General features: G+C 51.3%; 1 protein-coding gene across 1 annotated transcript; it reads right to left on the reverse strand.

The window, feature by feature from the left end:
- Positions 1-836: 836 nt before the first annotated feature.
- Positions 837-13,632, reverse strand: CHIT1 (chitinase 1). The gene is given in 16 exon segments (XM_053447799.1): positions 837-1,040; positions 1,042-1,089; positions 1,092-1,267; positions 1,791-1,874; positions 1,877-1,916; positions 3,361-3,474; positions 3,785-3,970; positions 6,153-6,276; positions 6,981-7,104; positions 7,341-7,386; positions 7,388-7,477; positions 7,479-7,509; positions 9,081-9,137; positions 9,705-9,912; positions 12,401-12,430; positions 13,489-13,632. Coding segments are annotated over 16 exon segments (1,404 nt in total). The 5' UTR covers positions 13,514-13,632; the 3' UTR covers positions 837-1,019.
- Between the last annotated feature and the right edge of the window lie 8,083 nt (positions 13,633-21,715).

The raw sequence follows: 21,715 nt of genomic DNA on the forward strand, positions 1-21,715 counted from the left end.
GGCCTGAGGACGGGCAGGGTGGAGAAGCGGGGGAGGCATTTTTCTAGGGACCGGGACTGGCCGTATTCAGCTGAAGGGTCAGGTCCCATCCTCCCTCCCACCCATCCCCATCTCCAGCTGCCTGCCTGAGTCCCACCCCAAAACCCAGTATGGGTAAGTGCAAGTCCAGCCGGACCATTCGGTGATGTGCACATTTTCTTCAAACTGAATGACCAAGCGTCAACCCAAAGCTGCAAGGGGCATCCGGATGGCTCAGTTATCCCGGGGGCTGTGAGCGCGCTCTCTGCCGGCCCATCCTGGCCCCTGGACGCCTCCGTTCTGCACTCAGACGCGGGGGGGGGGGGGGGGGGGGTCAGTCTTCGGTTTTAATTCTGTGAAATGAGGATATCATTATCCTGCCTTTTCTCGCACATCGGAGCCATAGGAGACATAAGGCAAGGGAGGGGCTTAAAAGATGAGTCATCTCAAAGTGAGCGCTCAGTACCTACCTGGGGCCTGGAATCCCATTTTCCTGCTGATCGGTGCAGCGCAGTTCCGAGGGCCAAGCAAATCTCTTCTCTGCTGCCATCTAGTGTGAATCTTGGGGATGACACCTGAGCGGAGGCAGGCGGGAAGAGCTCTCTGGTGGTCGGTCACCTGGGTCCTGAGAGCTGCCCGCTGGGATGTGGTGAGACGTGACTCGGGGCCTCTCACACCCCCAAATGGACAGCCTTCTCACCTGACTCAGACCTCTGCGTGCCTTACGCTACCCTCTCCTCGTGGCTTCCCCACCTCCCCTTTTTAATCAACAGGGTGCTTAGAGTCACAGCACAGTGTAAGTCACAGCACTCGGGACAGTGGAGTGCAAACCAGATTTATTTTGCAAGTAAAAGAGGCAGCCCAGGGAGCCAGGACAAAAGGAAGCAAGGCTGAGAGGTCTGGGGGATTGCAGCCCACCTGGGGAGAGCTGGGAAGGCAGGCTGGGGAGTGACCCCGGGCCCTGGCCTGTTGGTGGCCGCGGCTCTAGGGGTCTCAGGTGCTCATCTCCACGTGCAGCATTTTGCAGGAGGAGCTGAACACCAGGCTCTGTGGACAGCTCTGCTGGAAACAGCCCTCCCCCCTGCACAGGTGTAGTAGCTGCTCCGGTCCTGAGGGTTAGGGTAGAGCCCGTCGGCTTTGCCTTGGCAAAAGGTGTCCTGTTTGAGGCCGGGGCCATGCTCAGGTTCAGAAGGCCGGCCTGGTATGGGGACTTCAGGTTCTATGGTGCCTAAAGGCATAGAGGGAAGACCTGGGGAAAGAGGGAAGATTCAGCCAGGTCTCCCCCAAGGGATCCCAATCCACAGGCAGAGAGCGGCCAGGTGCCCAGGTGGAGAACAGCCTGACAGCAGCCATGCCCTGCGGCACTGCTCAGCGGGACACGTGGGGGCAGGCCAAGGGCAAGAGGCGGTCAAAAGCCATCTCCTATCTGCACAGACCAGCAAGGACCACTGGGGGTCTCGCACTGCAGGCTGAGGGCAAACTTTCCCTTTAAAAGGAGAGGACGAGCTGCGGTTCTGGGCTGAGGGCCCCCAGAGGGAAGCCCCCCGGTTACCAACACCCCCAAAGGGCATTGCCACAGTCAGAAAGGGGAAGAAGAGCCTGGAAAGAGAATGGTTTCAACAGTTTCCTTAGCCCCCTGAGGGCATGAAATTTGGGAAATTGCAGTATTGGGCAAAGTTGTTTCCTCAGAAGGAGCCAGGACCTACAGCTCACAGAAGGGTGTTGGTACCCTAGCCACGGATTTCTGCCTCTGCCCCTGGCCTCTTACTCACTCAGCTCCAGCTGCAGTGCCTTGATGAGGGGGTAGTGGCCCTGGTTACAAGAAGAAGCAGCAAAGTCGTCCATGTCCAGCGCTCAGACATGGCCCCGCCAGGGCCCTTCTGCCTCAGGTAGCTGGCCTTTGTGGGAGCAAGGTTCAGGTGGCAGGCCCGGGGCAGCCGGGCAGCCGCCCCACAGTCCTCCTCTGGCTTCCTCACTGAGGATGGGGCTTTGTTTCCAGCACCCCAGGCCAGGAACAGTCCATGCTGCTGGACCACAGGCCCAGGCTGAAGCCCAGGCGACTGAGACCTGATCCCCACTGGCATAAGTCGTTCTGGAATCCTCCCATCTCAGCAGGAATATGGCCTGGGGTGGGGTGAGGGTGGAGGTATGAGGAGTGGGTGTGTGTGGACTTCCTAGGTTGGAAGCTTTAACATCTCCATCTTTCTGGGCTGAGCTGCTATGTTTGGGGCACTGCCTGCTGGTTGTGATGAATCCAGTTACCATAGGGCGACAAAGCTTCACCAGATAATTCTGACCAATTCCTATCTTCAGGTCTTTGTCCTCCCTTGAGGGCCTTCTCTCCCCCACTAGGTCCCCAACTCGTCCCGGGAAAGGGTTCTGTGTTCTCTTAAGGGGCTTCCCTACCCCCCTAAGCCTGCCAGAGGTCGGGGGAGGCCCTGGCGTGAGGCGGGGGCTGGAGGGTAGGGCAGGTTTGAGGCCCACACACCTTCTCTGCTTTCAGACTTTCTCAAAGACCCTTCCATCATGACCCCTTCTCCTGTCTCCTCCAGCTGGGATCACACTCCCTGCTCAGTTCTTCCAGAGCCCTTGATCTACCCTTCTAGGAAGACCTGCTGTTCCCTGCATCGGAAGGGAAGTGACTTGTCCAGAAGGCACCCTGCGGTGCCTCTATAGGAGGTCACGATCTCATGGGGGAGAGAGTCATGGAAACACATAAATGCAGGGGTGGGGGTGGAGGGATGGGGTAACTGGGTGATAGACCTTGGGGGGGCATGTGATGTAAAGAGCACTGGGCGTTGTATAAGACTAATGAATCACAGAACTGTACCTCTGAAACCAACATTTTATGTTACTCAATTAAGTTTAAATTTAAAAAATGTCAAAAAAAAGAGAAAGAAATACAAATGCACTCTTTTTCAGCCACTGATACTGAGCAAGAGTCAGTTGGGGTGGGTCATATAAGTAAACCAAAAAGTCTATACTCTGAACATGCACCAAATATTGTCAATGAGCTGAATAAAAAGATACACCTCACTGTATGTATTTCTCCTCTCCCTATGTCTGTAGAATTGTATTTTGTTGAATACAAATGCAAGTATGTCATAAAATACAAATTCTTTCAAGAGTGGTACTCATGGTAGAGTGACTTTTTGTGATCGCGTCTTTTCTTAATCAATAGGTGGTAAAGATGTAAAATGCTAATCACGAGAAGGTCTGTGACATGTTGAGATATTTTAAAGGAGACTTTTCTTTGAAGAGGTTCCGAATGCTACTGTTCAGTGCTGTTGACAGCCTCGGGCCCACCCAGGTCCACCCCCTCCCAGCAGGGCTGGGTCTCACCTTGGTTTTGAAGCTCTGCACATCATCGAAACCCACCCACTGGTTGCCCTGGAATGCATAGGGCACCTTCTGGTCCTCGATTCTGTGCTGAGTGGCCCCCTTCCAGGAGCAGACCTGTAGGAGCAGAGGGCAGAGCTGGGGAGCCTGGGGAGGAGGGACCTGTGCCTCCTTGGCCAAGAAGAGACCGGAGAGAGGAAAACTCCTGTCTGATGGAACCTGTAGGACCTAGGAGGTTCTAGATTGAATGACCTAGAACCCCTGATTCAATGAGGCACTGGGACTTAACAGTGATACAAGATGACAGATAGGGATGGAATTCGCCAGGCCAGAATTCGCTTTGCCTGGCATCCTCATTCAGAAACTATGGGAGAAGCAGCAGCCCCCCACCCCACCCCATATGAGGGTTGACTGTGGATTCTCCTACCTCATAGTAGGCCAGCAGCCCTCCCTCTTTGGTGAAGGGGCCAGGGGTTCCAGGCCCTGTGGTTGGGGCCCCCACTCCAGTGTCTGATGGGGAGGCCAGGGTGAAGGAGCGTCCGTAGGTGGGCATGCCGAGGATCAGTTTGTTGGCAGGGGTCCCCTTCTGCAGCCACAGCTGCACCGCGGAGTCCTGATGAGGGATGAGGAGGGGCAGGGTTAACTCACTTTGCCTTTGGCCTGGTTCTGGCCGTCCAAAGCCAGGAGCTTCAGAGAAACATCACAGGCCTTAGTAGTGTTCCAAGCCTGTCCTGTCTTCTTTAGGTCCTGTCTTAGATCCTTCACCCCAAAGACAGAGAAGCCGCGTGGCACTCTGGCCAACGAGCATAAGCTTTGGAGTCTGACAACCGTTCACAGAGCCAATGTTTAGGGACGGCCCCGCCGGGCACCGGGCTAGATGCTCCGGATGAGTCTATGCGCCAAGCGGCCGAGATCCCTGCCTGGGTCAGCCACGTCACTACTTCACCTTGCTGAGCCTCCGGCTTCCTCTCTGTGACATGGAAACAATTAAAATTGCAAGAATGCAAGATATGACGCAGCTAGAAGGTCCAGCAAAACGTGAAGACGGTCCAGCAAGGTGAAGCTGTGATCACGCTTGTGCTCATTGTCATTTGAAGTTCCACCGAGTATGGGAGCCGGGAACCCAGCCTCCTTTATCTCTACGTCCCTCATGCCTAGAACAGTGCTCGACACTTGGGTGCTCCAACAGGAAGAACCAATGAGTACACGGCATCCTCATGTGTCCCCGACCAGGGCTTTCCCCCTCACGCATGACTTGACTTGACACCCCCTGCCTGTGACATGCGGAGGTACCCAGTCTAAGGATTTGGAATAAATGAATAGGGAAGACCCTGCCCCCAGGTCAGGATTACAGGCTCGATTCCCCCAGGAAGCAGCACCGTTCAAATCCAAGTCCTCCTGTCACTCCGTCCCCTCCTAGCACTTAAGGAAGGGACACATCTCACTAAATGCGTCTGTATTTCTTTCTTTCTGCTGGTCTACATGATTTATCTCTGATCAGACTGGAGCTTTCTGAAGGCAGAGGGTGGGCCCCCGTGCTGAGCTCTATGGCACTTTGTGCACGTTTTGAAAAGTCACTCTGTGGCCAGAAGCAGTCGTGGACACATAGTACAGAGAGCAGAAGGCCTCTTCATAAGAGGAGAAGGGCCTCCCTTCCCCTACGTGGATCCAGGGCACACTGCCTGGAGAGCACAGTGCTGGTGGGACTTCGGGGCCCTCGACTCTCAGCTGAACATCTCTGGGTATTTCCCTGCTGGGCTAGTCTGGCTTCCCCCCGGGACCCTCACAGTTTTCCAGATGGGGGTGTAGGGGCTGGGCTCAGTGTGAACTATGGATGCCCGACTCAAATACCCAAAGATGTGTCCCTTATTTGTGAAAGAGCCCCAGAAGTCGAAGATGTTCTATCCTAGCTGATACACTAAGATGTGGGCTCCCCAAAATTAAAAAGCATTTTTATTTAGGGTGTTTTTGTTTGTTTATTTCGAATAGAAATAATATGGTTGTTCTTAACTTTTTAAAAAATGTAGAGTGGGCTTATAAAAAACCCGCTGGGCTGCTCCACCAGGGTGAGCCGGGCACGAAGCCTCCACCCACCCCAGCCTGAAACCAAACCTGCCCTTTCCCGGGTCTGGGGTGGGGGAGGAGGAGGCCCAACCCCGAGGGACATCCGCTGATGTGTTATTAGCTTGGGAAAGCTTCCGCCTCCGAAAGCACCTTCCAGAAGGTCAATCAGAGTGACCAGGAGGGAAAGTTTACCCATGGTCTTAAAGGAAATGCGGTAGGGGATGTGAAGAAAACGAGAAGTCATTTTTGCAGGACATTGAAGGTCAAAGACAGCCTCCCAACGAGTCACTGCTTTGTTTGATGTCGTTAAATTGGTTTGCTGTGTCCACTATCAGCCAGGATGCTAAACAGGAGAACAGGAGTAAGTTTTCCCCTCAGCACTTGCACAGGAGGAGAAAAGAAACAAGCAAAGGAAGGGAAAGTGCCAGCACCTCTGCGCTGTTGGTTAACCTGCTTTTGTTTCCATTAGGGCCTCAGACTGGGGGTGCCTGGGGGGGCGCAGTCAGTTAAGCTCTGTCTTTGGCTCAGGTCAAGATCCCAGGGTCCTGGGGACCAGCTCAGCGGGGAGTCAGCTTCTCCCTCTCCCTCTGTCCCTCACCACCACTCGGCCCAGGCTCCTGCTCTCTCTCAAATAAATAAATAAATAAATAAAATCTTAAAAAAAAAAAAAAAAAGGCCACCTGATAGGGCCTGGGGATGGGGAGTCCTGCCTCCCTCCTGCAGCCACTCACCACGTTCAATTCGGCTGCGGACCCGCTCTCCCCCTGCCTCTTGTAGAGGGGGCTGTTGTGTCCGGTGGTCTTCTCAAAAGAGCCATGGAAGTCATAAGCCATGAGGCTAAGAAAGTCCAGGTTCCTACAGGAGGTGTGGAGAGAAGGGTGAGGGACTAGCGAGCAACCCCTCCTTGCTCCTTCCTGCCCTCCCTGTGGGGCCAAGGACGGGCCCTCATGGTAAGAGACAGGGGTACAGGGTCACCCTCAATCTGTAAGAGGTGATTAGACAGCACTGCCTTGTTCCCCCTAAGCTCCCAGTATTGCGATCACTGTCATTCACACTGTGGGGTTAGCAACTCCCATCTTTGGCATCCTTCCTCCAGCAAGCTCAGGACACCTCGTGCTTTCACCATTTTGGAGGGAAATCTAGCTCAGTGTTGCTCAAATTTTTGTGTGCCCGTGAATCACCTGGGAACCTCATCCAAACACAGGCCCTACTTTAGGAGGCCTGTGGTAGGGTCAGAGATTCCACGACTCTAACAGGCACGCGGGTGCACACGCAGCACGTCAGCATGCAGGAATCGGGATGACTCGTCCTCTGGCCTTCACGCTTGCCCTCCCAGGGTACTTGATATTAAGACTGAGTTTCCAAGTAAAAGGGCAAGGATTCCGAAAGAGATCATCGGGACCTCGAGCAGCAGACATAGGGAGCAGATCCTTCCTGGGTCCACTGCTGGAGGGGCCGGTCTTTCCCAGAACGACACCTCGCAGGTGAGCACCTGCTCTCCTCCTGGGGCAGCGCAGCTTCGGAGGGCACGGGTTCCATACCATATGCCTGAGACTCACTGAGCAATTTTTTCCACCTCGTATCCGGCATCTATGTTTGTTCTCCCGGCTGGGACGGCTGCGCTCAGAAGAAGGCGCTCCTTCCCCGAAGTCTGGGCTTCCTGTTGAAGGCTTTGGCCAGGTCCTGCAGGGGGCAGCTCAGAGTGAGCCCAGAGGCAGGGACCAGTTTATGTCCTGGGGCCCCCAAAGCAGATATTCCCTTTGGGAGTCTGAAAAAACAGACCACAGGGCTGGTCTGTGGCTATGCTAACACACAAGACAGCGGGCCCCTGGGGACAGAGCAGCACTCACGTGTCCCCTGAGGCCACCGATCTGGGCCCCACATGACCAGCAGGGTGACCCCCTTCCCCGCCCAGCCACACTGCACCAGGGCTGTGAAGCGCTGCTTGTCTGAGGGAGGGCTTCCCCCGGCTTCCTGGGTACTCCCAGTCAAGGTCAAGGCCATCAAAACCATGATTGCGCAGAACTTAGTGGCTGAGTTGAACAAAGATCTGACGGGTTGCTGGCTGTTGCCACCATATCTGTGAACCTGTGGGGTGATGAAGGGCTTTGTGGGCCTTCCTTGCTGACAGGGGGGCCTCTCTCCTCTCCCTCAGACGCAAGCGAGAAACTCCTCTGGATATTGGGTGGCCTGCCACTGGGCCAGGGGGGATGCTGGGAGGGCTGCGTCAGAGGCCTGCTGCAATGCTGGCCGTGGAGCTATCAGCCTGGCCTTGGAAAAGAGGACGGTCCCTGAAGTGTGTCCTGTCCCCAGGGCACACGACTTGTCTGGAGCTTTGCCTCCCAAATTCCCTCCACCAGCTGCTGCCATGTCCTTGCTCAGGGAACTGTCCTACCCTGAATCGGAGCTAGCTGTCACCCCCCGCGGGGAGGTTTAGAAAAAGAAGAAAGATCAGTTTCTAAAATGAACGGGAGAGTACAGCAAGGTTAGTGAGGATCTGGGCAACCCGAGAGCCGGCTGCTCTGGTCCCTGGTCGGTTCACATGGTCATTTTCTTCAAACTCACATACGTAAAAGGCTGTGCTATTACCAGACCAGAGCTCCTCGAAATCCCACGCCGCCTGAGGAGCCCCCTCCCCACATCCTCCTGACTCCCAGGATCCCTCTAAGAAGTGTCTCAAGATTATAGACTGATCTTATTTTAGTTGGTTTTCTATTGATTAATTAATTAATTAATTAAATTAGTTCTGAAGTGGGATCCACGTGCCAGGATCCCCAGGCTAAGAACCCTTTGTTCCAGTAAAAAATCTGCATATACACAGTATTTGGGGAAGGTGGGCCATAAATTTCATTGGGTTTTCAAAAAGGGCCCATGATCCAGAAAGTTTTAGAAATGGATGTCTGGGTGGCTCAGTTGGTTAAGTGTCTGCCTTCAGCTCAGGTCATGATCCTGGGGTCCTGGGATCAAGCCCCAAATAGGGCTCTTTGCTGAGTGGGAAGCCTGCTTCTCCCTCTGTCTGCTGCTCCCCCTGCTTGTGCTTTCTCTCTCTCTCTCTAACAAATAAGTAAATAAAATATTAAAAAAAACAACAACAAAAAGTTTTAGAAAGAATAGTTTAGAACTTTGGGAACCTTGTATTCTGGACTTTCTAGGAAACGTCTAGGTTCAAATACCTCATTCTATTATCTCTATAATTCCTCAAAAAGTCCTAGAAATGCCAGTATTTTTGGGCAGCCAGCTCACTCTCACAGACGGCCTTTGACACCCAGAAGTGGAACAAAAATTCTCAGATAAGATATCCTGTTTTAGAGCTCAGAAAATATAGACACTCTATGTTTCCTGGGATTAGTTAGGACTCTCCCTTGACCCATTTCTTGGAGGAAGAGACTGAGACTGGAACGGGGTCAGAATCCGTCCTGTGCTGCTGGCAAGGCTGGTGTGTGTAACAACATTCTGGAGCTCAGCCTCCTCCACGCCCTCCCAGGGAGGTACCAAGAGCTCAAGAGGAAGGTCAGCCCCCAGACTCCAGGCTCCCCTCCTGACCCCCTCGCTCTGATTACACTTCAGCCTGGTCTGATTCCCTGACCAGGGCTCTCTCTTGTCAGCGAGTCAGGTCCCACCCAGTGGCTCTGCCATACAGGTGCCCACGGCCAACTCACTTCTGGGTGCCGAAGTTCCAGCCCCCAATGGCAAGCAGTGTCTTCAGCTTGGGATTCCTAGGAAAGACAACACAAATGCTGGAATTTACAGATTTTAACACCCAGCCAGCTCTGGGGCTCACCTCACTGATGGAGAAAGCAAGGGGTGGTGGGTGCCCTGATGGGCGCTGATGGGGGTGGGGGTTGTGTAAGTCCCTATGCACAGCTCTAGATTGGGAAAGAAAAGGCACGTCCCTGCCTTCAAGGGCTCCCATCTCACTGGGGAGATAGACACACAAAGAACTCAGAAGTGAGAGGTCAGGAGGATCCACAGAGAGGCTTTGTCAAAGTGGGGATGATGCTTGAGCTAGAGGATGGATAGACTTTAGGAGGAAGAAGGGCCTGCATTCCCAGCAGAGGGAAGCAGTTTCCCAACCCAGAGCCCATGTAGACTTAAACTGGAAGGGGCCTTAAGGAGTCCCTGTCTATGCTTACCTCTTCCATGTAAGCACAGGGAAGCCCAGAGAGGTGATGTGACTTGCCCAAAGCCACACAGCAGGTCTATAGCCTACTGCAGTGCTGGGGAAGATTTCTGGCTCTGAGAGGAGGTACCTGGCTTCTCTACTTCCCATCCCCCTCCAGAGCAGCTCACATCTTCTTCGGCCGTTGAACTCCTGGTATAACACCTTGTCATTCCACTCTATAGAACTGAGCTGGTGATTGTTCATGCCGGCAAAGGCATAGATGAGGTGGGTGCACAGGTTTGGGTCCACATCCTTGGGTAAGAAGCGAGCAGCCCCCTGTCTGTACTGGGCCCAGTTGGTGAAGTAGCAAACCAGCTTTGCGGCAGAGCCTGGCCATTGGGGACAAAGAAAAGAAATGGCGGTCATAAAGGTCCGCTGAGGACTGGCACCTTCTGCCCAGGGCAGAACCTACAGAATGTCAGAGACTCTGGACCAGCTGAAGGCAAGGAGGCAGAACTTTCAAAATGCAGCTTGGAACGCAAACGCATGAAGTAGCAGGAAAGAGGGCCCACGCTTGCATTCATGTTTTAGTCTTGCTTTAAAAAGTTTTATTTCTTGCAGAGAATCTAGGTTTATTAATATCGCTGATAAGGTTCTAATGAAGAGCTTATTTAATCTAGGAAAAGGTGGAGCACATGGGTGGCTCAGTTATTAAGCGGCTGCCTTCGGCTCAGGTCATGATCCCAGGGTCCTGCTCAGAGGGAAGCCTGCTTCTTCTTCCTCTCCCACTCCCCCTGCTGTGTTCCCTCTCTCACTGTGTCTCTCTCTGTCAAATAAGTAAATAAAAGCTTTAAAAAAATTAATCTAGGAAAAGGCAGCTTATTTCTGGAATCCCCAGGAAATTTGGGAACTTTGGGGGAGAGGTGCCTGTTTCTAGGGGGTTGGTCTAGCAGTCACAGCCTCCACAGAGGCCAGCATTATGCTAGGTTGACCAGATAACCAGACAGGGAGAAGGCTGATTTTTTATTCCTGCATTTGTCAGAAATGCATTTTGGGGCGACTCCCTCTTCAGCTCTGGCTCAGGGCCCCCATTGGAAAATGACTGTGTGGTCTCTGAGGTCTCTTCTGGAACTTGTAGTCTATGAGGGTATGGTTTGCACGAGCCAACATTTTATGCCACGGATTGGCGGAATCATGGGTTTGTACTGGAGCACATCTATAGCCAGTGTCTAGACCCTAGGACTTCCTTTAGCCCCAACAGGGTCTCTCTGCAGTCCCCTTTGGCTTCTAAGTGGCTAGTGAGAGGTCAGGCGAGGGAGAAGAGGGTGTAAAGTGTCTACAGGAGGCTGTGTGGAGACCCAGAGCATGAGGGGCTGTCTGGGACTCCCCTGGGCAGACGGATGGCTCCCGAAGGAGAAGTTGGAGGCCTTGGGGGGGTCACCGGCTCTAGCCAGAGCCCATGCAGGAGTAGAACTTGCCAGTGGGGGTTGGAAGTGTAGCCTGCACTGATGTAGGAGGAGGACTGGTGAACTCCTTAAAGCAAAGGGTTAACCCGGGGAACAATACATCCTAGGGCTATCTAGGAGGAAGCATGGAGGTCCTTCTTACATCATATCTTGTTATATCAAATATCACGCATGGATTTTTGTACTATAGCGGCAATAAAATGCGGTGGTTAAAAGCAGGGTCTCTGGAATTGTAATGCCTGGGCTGAAATCCCAGCTCTGCCACCTTCCAGCCAGGTTACTCAGCTTCCTGCTCCAAACCATGAGAATGATCATGGTTTCTACCTCAAAGGACTGTTGTATGAATAAAGAGTAAATATATTATATTAAATACTCAGAACAGTGCTAGCGGACAGCAAGCTCTATTCTAAGTGCTTTACATGTATTAACCCTTCATTCACACAAGACTCTGTTAATATATACACCAGACCATAAGCCCAGAGTAACTTGGACTGAAGCTTTTAGGGAAATCTTCAACCTTTCTTCCCCACGTTTGTTTTTTCTGTGGCTCCTGGCTGTTGCCTCCTGTGAGACGAGGAGGACAGACATTTGTCTAACATCACAGCCCAGCCTCAAGATGAGGGTCTGAGGAGCCAGCATTCCTGGAGCCGCTGATGCACAAGGAGTGGGGTGGGAAGGGAACCCCAGAATCCTAGTTGCTGAGCATCCCCTAGAGATCTCTCACCTGTCTGAGATGGGAAGAGCTCCCCTCGGGCTCTCCCGAGCCCTATATGCTATCAGTCCAACAGAAACAGGAGTGAGTGTGTTGTCCAGGCAGAGCTAAGGGGCTGGGGCATGGAGCTGGGTGAGACTTGGGCTCCTTACCTCCAGTAGCTCACCGCCTGGTCAGGGAGACATCTAGGCTGGTAATTAGCAACACTGACGTACACATAAGGAAATGTGTTCAGCTCTGTGAGAGCACAGAGGTTGGAGCAAGGGACCTCAGGGAAGACCTGAGAGAGCTTGACAGTGAAGCTGGCCCCAGGGACACGCAGTTCAGCTAGTGGGTAAGGTGGTAAGAACCTGTTCCTGGCACAAGGACACCTGCAGGAGTCTGACCTTTGGAGGAGAGGCCCCACAGAAATCTGGTGAGAGCTCTCAATGTGGGGTGGGGGTCGGGGTGGGGAGTGAGTGGGGAGGGGAGCAGAGGGAAGGGGCTGAGGGAACCCAGGGCTAGCCTCAAGAAGGTGCCGCTTACCCTCCCCCTCCAAAAAAAGGGGCATCCAACTCTTGATCTCAGCTCAGGTCTTGATCTCAGGGTTGTGAGTTCAAGCCCTGTGTTGGGCTCCACGCTGGGTGTGGAGCCTACTTCAAACAAACAACAATCAAACAAGCAACAAAACAACAAAACTACAAAGAAGACTCCACTCACCCCATTGGATTGTCAGCAGAACCATCAAACCTAAGGCAGCACAAGAGAGAAGGCGGAAGTTAACTTGTCATTCGTATTTTTCCTGGACCCTGTCTGCTTCTTGAAGCCTGGGAGGTAGGGGTGGTCAGAGAGGGGTAGGCAAAGGATGGTTTTCTCTGAATCAAACTTCTGTCCAAAAGGGACCCAGGAGGGCACTGGGTCCATCCCTTCACCCCGGCCAGATGGCAGGGGCCCCTCCCTGGCCTGGACTAGCCCTAGAGCTGATGGAAGTTTCTGCGAGGGAAGACGGCTCCTCCCTAGAGCGTCAGTGGAGAACGGAGTGTATTTAGGAAGATTCTAGGGAAAACCCCTGACTCGTGAGGTTTCAGAGAGAATGTTTCTCTTTTGGAGCAAGCAGAAAACCTGTCCTGGGGCTCTTACGAGCCAGTGTGGAAGGACTAGGCCAGAGACACCGTCTCTCCATGCGGCCTCTGTGCCTCTGCTCACCCCCACTAGTTTCCTACTTTGTGCTGCTTTCCCGCCGCACCTCACAAGAGGTTGGTTGAATTACCACCATCCTTGGAGACCTCAGGCCCAGCAAGACTCCTTTAGAAAGATTTATTTCACCTTTCTGGTGACCTTGAATGTTCCTGTTATCCTAATAGAACCTATGCGAACACTTGCAAGGACACCCAAGGTCATGGCTCCCGGGCTGCCCTCTTTCTTACGGAACAACCGGCACAGGGTTGAATCCTTGTGGGAAGAATCCATTGCCAGTGGGCATCCCTTGAAAAAGGCCAAACACAGAAGCCTAAGAACATGGAAAGAGAAAACCACCCACTGTCGTGGTGTTCACCGACTCTGGGCTTGCAGGACAGGAGGAGGAAAAGTCCATTTCAGCCCGTTGAGAAAAGCCTTTTCTTGCAGCACAAAGACTCTTGGATTGAAAGAGCCCAGGGGGACCCCACAGGAATGGAATGACCCTCTGAAGTTCTCCCAAATGTTCCTGCTTCCTTGCAGACAGCACCAAGAAGCCACCTAATAGCTACATTCTCACCTCCTCACAGCTGCCCGTGCCCAGCCCACTCTCCCGGACAGTGCCCACTCACCTGCCCAGGCCATGGACCATGCCATGGTGCTGGCTTGGCATCAGACTCCAGCCAGTGCCACCGGCATGCTAGACCTTCTCTCCTTTTATCGGGCTGCCCTGTTCCACCAAAGCCTGGAGTGTTGAAATCAGGGGGTGGCGGAGGCGGGAGAGGGGAGCTGGGGTGTGGCGTGAAGGGCTAGGGTGTCACATATCATGGGTTGGGCAAACCTAACACAATGGCCTTTAGCAATTCTTAGTTTTCTAGAACAATCACAGAGTGTAAACTGGGCCCTTGGCATGATCCAACTGGGCGGGCCGAGAGAGGGAAGCAGGAAGTGATTCTAAGCATCCTGCTGGATGAGCCTGGTTCTGATTTCCTTGGTGGGGGATTGGTGAAGAACGTGAGTGACCTATTGCTTAATGGGCTTGTTGGGGGTGAAGAGGAATGATTCACAAGTCAGGGAAGCTGGACTCCTGACCAGCCTGGTGGTTCCTTCTCCACTGTTCCCTCTGGAATTCACTTGCCCTCCCTGTAAGATGATGGGGTTGCAAATATAATATGTATTTCATGAAAATCTTATTTTGTGACCCCCCAAGGCTAGTAATACATTTTATCTGCACTGATTGAGAAAAATATCTAATGACAAACAGCAACTATGAGCTTGTAGGAGTTTTAAATGTCTTGGTTTCTTGTCTTTTTTTTTTTTTTTTTTTAGTAAGCTCTATGCCCAACCTGAGCTGACACACCACCTCAAGATCAAGAGTCACGCGCTCCAGTGGCTGAGCCAGCCAGTGCCCCTTAAATGCCTTGTTTCCTATAAATTATATATATATATTAATTTCTTATGGCTGCTGTCACATATTCCCACAAACTGGGGAGGCTTAAAACAACAGAAAGTCATTCTCATTGGTAGAGTCCGGAAGTCTGCAAGCGAGGTGTTGGCAGGGCCATCCGTCCTCTGAAGTTTCTAAAGAAGAATCTTTCCTTGCGCTTTCCAGCTTCTGACAGCTTCTGGTGTTCCATGGCTGATGGTGGCACCACTTTGCCTTCTGCCTCATGGCCTTTCCCCTGTGTCTCTGTGTATCTTCTGTCACCTCTTAGTAAGACACTTGCCATTGGATCTGGGGCTCACCCTAACTCAGGATGATCTCATCTTGAGATTCTTACCTTAATTACATCTGCAAAGACCCTTATGCCAAATAAGGTCACATTCTGAGGTTCTTTTTTTGGGGGGGGGGTGGCATGGGGAGGAGGACCGTTCAACCCACTATAGGATCTAACCTTGTCTGTGCTACTTATTCTGTCTGCAGACAATGTCTGGTGTGTGCATGAACTTTAGGGTCCCAGGCGAAACATGGCCGATTTTAGGTGATGCGATCTTTGGCCCTCGACCTTAACTTGAGTGGCCTGGCCGGCTGAGTGGGAATGTCCGGTGGGAGCCGGCTCTGGGGTCAAGTTGCCTCGATTTTAATCCCCACTCTGCCATTTCCCATCTGCACAACTTCGAGCCAGTTCCTTACCTTCTCTGAGCTCCAGTTTCTACATCTATAAACTGAAATCGACAGAGGATCGCTGGGGGAAGGCACTACATGCTGCAGCTCTTCTTAATCCCAATTCTGCCCAGTCTCTGGGTGTGTCAGAGCTGAGGGCCCCTGTAACCCCTGTGAGGTCCCTGAGAGTGTGGGACCGCGGTCCGCAGATGGGCAAGCCCTGTGTCCTCGCTTTCCCTGCCGCAGCCACAGCTTCTTTTTTGGTCATTTCTGCTCCCTTCACTTGGGGATCCTGCAAAGGAGTTCAGGGCCCCCTGAGATCAACAGAGGCGCCTCAGGTCCTCCATGTGAGCGAGAAGGGGCGGGTGAACGTGGGAGTGAAGACTGTTTCTCCAGAGGGGCCGGTGGCCTCCTTCACTTGCCTGCCACCCCCACAAACACAATTGACCTGTCAGCTTGGAGCTTTTCTGACTCAGCTTTCTGACCCCAAGAGGACCCTGCACTGCAGGGGCCCGGGGTTCTGAGTTGCTCCAAATACCCACCTGCTGCGACTCAGGTAGGGTCTCCACTCTACCCCAGTAGCCTACCATTAACATTGCTACTCTGGTTAACGCAGTTGATCCTCCTTCTTCTTATCCTTCTTAATATTGTTTTCTTTGAATTTTTGTCCCAGACCCTTACTTCAAAGGAAAATAAGTAGAAACCTAACATAGGAAACAAGCTCCTCTAAGTTCCTCTGGTAAAAATCTGGTGAGGGTCCGGGGCTCTGACCCTTGTCCTCTTAACACTAAGATCAACCCCTCTCCACATCAGCTCCCAGGGCACCCCCTGCGGGGGAAGGGCTTGTCTTTGGTTGGGGACACTGACAAGTGCAGCTATGGGCCCTGTCTTCTAAAACCCAACAATACACATCATAAACTTTGAAATGCTAAAGGCACTTCCATTAAAATAAGTAATAAAGAAAGCTTAAAGGCTACCACCACGGTTGCTCAGCACTGTTTTAAAAATTGTGCCTACTCTAGGGGCACCTGGGTGGCCCAGACAGTGGAGGGTCTGACTCTTGATTTCGGCTCAGGTCCTGATCTCAGGATCGTGGGATCAAGCCCCGTGTTGGGCTCCACACTCGGTGGGGAGTCTGCTTTGGATTCTCTCTCTCCCTTTCCCTCTGTCACTCTTCCCGCTCCTGCTTTCTCTCTCTCTCAAAGAAATAAAAATAAATAAATCTTTAAAAAAAATGTTTGGCTATTATACTAATAAAAGGGGAAATTATATATAGTATATGAATGATATAATTGCCAATAATTGTAGACATGTTTGGATATCTGCAAAACCCTTCAGTTTTTTAGACTGGAAAAAAAAAAAAAAAAAAAACCAGACCAGGAATGAAACAGAATTTGCTGGATTTGGTGAATATACAAAAATTTATAGCTTTTCTCTATAGTAGAAAAACCAATTAAAAATAGAAATGGGGCAAATGTGTAATCTATGGAAGTGTCAAAAGCTATAAAAGACTTATGACTAAATTTAATAATAAATTTGATACTAAAATCTATAAAACAGAGCACCTGGGTGGCTCAGCGGGTTAAGTGTCTGCCTTTGGCTCAGGTCATGATCTCAGGGTCCTGGAATTGAGCCCCGCATTGGGCTCTCTGCTCAGCGGGGAGCCTGCTTCCCTCTCTCTCTCTGCCTGCCTCTCTGTCTCCTTGTGATCTCTATCTGTCAAATAAACAAATAAAATCTTTTAAAAAACAAACTCTATAAAACTTATTGCAGGACACAAACAAGATTCAAACATCTGCCTGCACAGGGAGATAATACCATTTTTTAAAAAAGTAAATTCTCCTCAGTGGGCCCAGCTGTATCAGTCAGTTAAAGCACTTGCCTTTGGCTCAGGTCATGATCCCAGGGTCCTGGGATCGAGTTCTGTGTAGGGCAACCTGGTCAGTGGGGAGTCTGCTTTTCCCTCTGCCCCTACCCCTTCTTCCCACTCACATACTCTCTTTCTCTCTCAAATAAATAAATAAAATTTTTTTTAAAAAAATGTCAATTCTCCTCAAGTTAAAAAAAAAAAAGATAGTAATGATGAGGGACATACTATACAAAACTTACTATAAATCTGTTGGGATCAAAGCATGGAATTGGCTCCGAAGCAGACAACAGAGGTAGATCTGAGCACATATGGAAACATATGTCCAACAAAGGCAATGTTTCCACTGGGCAGGAAAAACAGGTTTCCTAGATGTCAATGACTTAATTGTCTTACCAAACTGGAAAGAATCAAGGTTGGGCCCCGCACACAATATACAGCAGTGAAGACAAGGGTAGGATGGAGGGGAGCCCTGGACGTGAAGGGGGTGGCAGAACCCAGCCAGAGAGGGCAAGGGGAGGCCAGAGGGAGGAGTGCTAGGGCTGAGCTCTGAGAACTAGTGGGGTGGAAGGCAAAGAAAGAAAGGCAAGATGGTTCTGGCAAGCACACGGGATAATCAGCGATGGGTCTTCTCAGATAAAGCCGCCTATCACACTGCAGCGACAGTGACAGAGCATGCCATCAGCTGAGAAGCAGTGATCGAAGACAGCAGGCTGGGGTGATCTCTGTTAAGGGGCTCTGGGTGGGAAGGAACTGGACATGCAAGCTGGCGAGGAAGGGGCTGTGTTGATTTACCAAGCTAGACATCTTTTGCAATGATGTCTCAGGCTGGGTAGGGCATGCTCAAGGCTGACCTGATAGACCTGACCTAGACTGCAAAATATCAAGGAGTAGAAAGCTGCAGCCTGGAGATCAAGGCCTGGCAAGCAGAAGGCAGGCCCATGTCCGGTGGACCTGGGGAAGGATCTTCCCCAGGGACTGATCCAGAGCACCCACCCGTGAGTTTCTAACTCAAGGAAGCAGGTCTCGGCCTCCAGGGCATGTGGCCCATGTCTAAGCTGAAAGATCCGGGGTTACTTTCAGCAAGCTCTCATCAACAGCATGCCAGGCCTCTGCTCCTTGACCTTGCCCTTCCTGGGGCAGCCTTCCTGACCCCGCACATCTTATAGGGATCATCTGAGTCAAGGCTTGTCTCCTCCCCAGTCATGCTGTGTTCGCACCAGCTCGTGCCACCTGGGAGCCATCCCTCCCATCCAGAGCGGGAAAGCAACCACTTGGAGACCCACAGACCTGGGTGGGCATCCATGGATCTCCCAAGAGACGACATCAGGGGGCTTTATACCGTACTTTCATCCCCAGTGGCTTCTCTCACCCTCTCTCACGCTCCAAAAAAACAAATTCAAGTAAGACCCATGCGCCTGATACACAATAAAACTTCAAGATAAACCTCCAGCCTGCCCCACCCGAGAGCAGACTCCGAGGCTGAAATTCCTCCTCTGGTTCACATGCATCCTGGTTGTCCCAGCCGAGGCGAGTTACAATCTCTCCAAGCCTCTGTTTCCTCATCTTCATAATTGACATCACACTCCCTGTCTTCCTTGTGAAGGGACTCGATAGAGAATTCATGGAAGGACTTGTAAGTGACCGAGCACCAACCAGATCTTATCATGAGACCATGAGCGCAAGGGCCAGTGGCACGCTGTTCTGCCCTTGCTGGCGGCTGGCATCCCATCGTGGCGGCTGCACTGTCCCCAGCCGGGCGGGCCCGGGCCTCTCCCCCCACACTGCTCTGTGCCTCCCTGTGCTGAGCATGTGGTGAGCCTTCACTTAAGTCCGTTAACTGCTTCTTCCCACATTCCAGCCAGTTCTTCCAGTCACCCAGGAAGTCTCCCGACCTCCCCCTCACAGGACTGGGTGCCACAAGGAGTCCTCCCTCCTGTTCCACCTCCTACGCCACCCCCAGCCCCCCTCCACCTCATAACTGTCCTTCCTCCTTCCTTCTCTTGTCCCCCGCCCTCCATTCTCGACACAGCAGCTGGGGCGAGCTGTGAGAAGCTTCAGTCCAGTCCTGTCACTCTTCTGCTAAGACCTCTCTGTGGTTTCCACTGAACTCAGAATAAAATACAACCTCCTTAACTTTGTCTCTTGAAAATTCCAAGTCTGTTCTTTCATTAAGGCCTTTGCACCTGCCATTGCTTCTGCCTGGAATGTTCTTCTCTGTGATGTGATCTTCACACGGCTGGCTCCTGGCCCCCATTCAGGCTTCTCCTGAATGTCCATGTAAAGTAGTGCCTGCCTTTCAAGGCTCTCCTTGTGCTGTTCTGATTTGTTTTCTCCCAAGTACTTCCCCAAGCTGATTGATCCATCCATCATCTTTGCGTCCACACGTAGGCAGGTAGGTCCGTTTCCTACCACTAGAGGGCGGGCTCTGTGAGGGGTGGGACTTAATCTTTTTTATTCCTGTAACTCTGGTGCCTAAAACATTCCCTAGCACATAGCAGATGCTTTATCCTTGTCTATTGGATAAAAAAGAAAGAGGGGTGCCTGGATGGCTTGGTCGGTTAAGCCTCCAACTCTCGGTTTCTGTTCAGGTCACGATCTCAGGGTCATGTGATGGACTCCCATGTCGTTGGGCTCCACACTGAGTGTAGAGCTGGCTGAAGATTCTCTCTCTCTGAAAGAAAGTAAAAAAGAAAGAAAGAAAGAAAGAAAGAAAGAAAGAAAGAAAGAAAGAAAGAAAGAAAAAAGAAAAGAAAGAGGAAGGGAAGAGGGAAAAGGAAGAGAGAGAGAAAGAAAGAACTTGAGAGAAAGAGTATGGCTTCCAAGGGATCGGCCCCACCTTTCATCCTCATTCTGGTCACCACACCCCCAGTGTCTCCTTCGTGAGCATGAACATGACCAGTGCTCTCCCACTCAGGGCCTTGGCACATTCTGTTCCCTCTGCCTGGAATGTGCTTTCTTCCCTCTTCTTGTCCTCCAGGTGTTGTCTCAACTGTCACCTGTTCCAGAGGCCTCCCCTGTCCACTGGGTCCCTGATACCCTCTCCTGAAGGAGCATGCACTTTCCCTTCCAAGCCCTTATCCTAATTTGCAATTATATACATATTTTGTAAGTTTGTGTATTTAATGTGTGTGTCTCTCACTAGACCAGAGGCTCCAAGAGAAGGGACCAAGTCTGTTTGTCCACTACTATGTGCCAACTGCCCCAGAGGCTGGCGCATAGAACAGGAGGCCTCAGTAAATATCTGTTGAGTGAACTATTTATTTAATGTTACTTCTCAGTATCCTTCAATGTTCGATCAATGTCAAGTGCTCAGTAAGTAGCTGCTTGATGGGAGAAATGCAAACATCTTCCTAAATAAACAAATATGCATATATGGTCTAAATATACGAATCAAAACCTCTTACTGTATTAGCAGAAGGCTTTCTCCCCTAAGTCTAGGTGAGGAGGGAGAGAGGATTTGCAACCTTACCCAAAGCTGGATAAAAGAAGAGTCAGGGTGGCGTGGAGACTTCTGAGCTCTTCCCTTTCCTCCCTGGGCACCTTTGGATGATAAGTCCCGGACAAGGGTGCAGTTTATTGTTGCTGGCTGACGTGGCCTTCAGTCATGCTGAAACTCACGTCTGGGAGTCAGGACACCCTCTGGGGATAAAGGAAACACTGGGTCTTCTCTGGTCATGCAGACAGTGGCCTTGCCCATCCAAATGTCAGCTTGATTTTGGATCCTGGTGGACCACATCCCGGGGGAAGCTGTTTTTCTTATCAATAACAGGTTTGGGGGAGGCAGTTGGCATGCAGTGGGTACCTGAACAGGGAGAGAAGGATTGGGTCCAGCTAGAGTGGGTCAACACGGGAAATACAGCCTATTCACCCCCCGCAAGGCTCTCCCCATCCTGTCTGCTTCAGATGCCAGATGGAGACACTGGCTCCTTCCCTTCTCGTTTGTTTTCTCTTTCTTTCTCTCTCTCCCTCTCCTCTTCCCTCCCTTGTATATTTCTACACATAATTATTGATATACAATAATGTCCACTGCATTCCCTGCAACATTCAAAAACGTAACATAAACTGAAAACCAGCTTAGGTGTTGGCCTCTTGGAGCTTGGAATTCTGTGTCCCATTAAGAAGAAATAAAGGGGGTAACTGGCTGGCTCACTTGGTGGATGAGACTCTTAATCTCAGGGCTGTGAGTTCGGGCCCCATGTTGGGAGTAGAGATTACTAAAAAATAAAATCTTGAGAGAGAGAAAGAAAAGACTAGAAAAGAAAGAAAGAAAAAAAGAGAGGGAGGAAGGGAAGGAGGGAGGGAAGATGGAAGGAAGAAAGGAAGAAAGATTTTCTCAATACATCGTTAAAGAGAACAAGCAAGGTGTACCCATAGCACATGGCAGATTGAACAAAGGTATTTATCTCCACTCTCCTGAAAACCCCCCAAATAGCAGTTAAATGAATAAAATGGTATAAGGAAACTAAAACAAGGCAAATGGGAGGGGGGACCAAAATAAGTGAGACATGTCAACAAATGTTGAGCATTTGTTCTAATCTTCACATTTGGTAATGAACATGGAATGAACAAGTGGAATGGACTTAACCAGCCTGAAGAAGCCAAGACGTCCCACTGTAGGTGGGAAGCCCATGGGAAGCAGGACACTCATGCCAAGTCGCACTGGAGAGCCACAGGAGTTGGCAGGATGTTGTAAAGTGGGCTGAGGTTGACAACAAGTGTGGGTAAACTGTCAGACCCCCCAGATCCTTTTCTTGTAGCCTTGCCTGTCCAAATAGGTTCTGCCCAGCTTCTGGGGAGCCAGCCATAAAATATGGATGGACCACAGTGACTGTAGACTTGGCAACACCTTGCCCAACACAGAGGGGAGTGGAGATGATGGTGTGAG

Source organism: Lutra lutra, chromosome 15, assembly GCF_902655055.1.
Source record: "Lutra lutra chromosome 15, mLutLut1.2, whole genome shotgun sequence".
Lineage (NCBI taxonomy): Eukaryota > Metazoa > Chordata > Mammalia > Carnivora > Mustelidae > Lutra > Lutra lutra.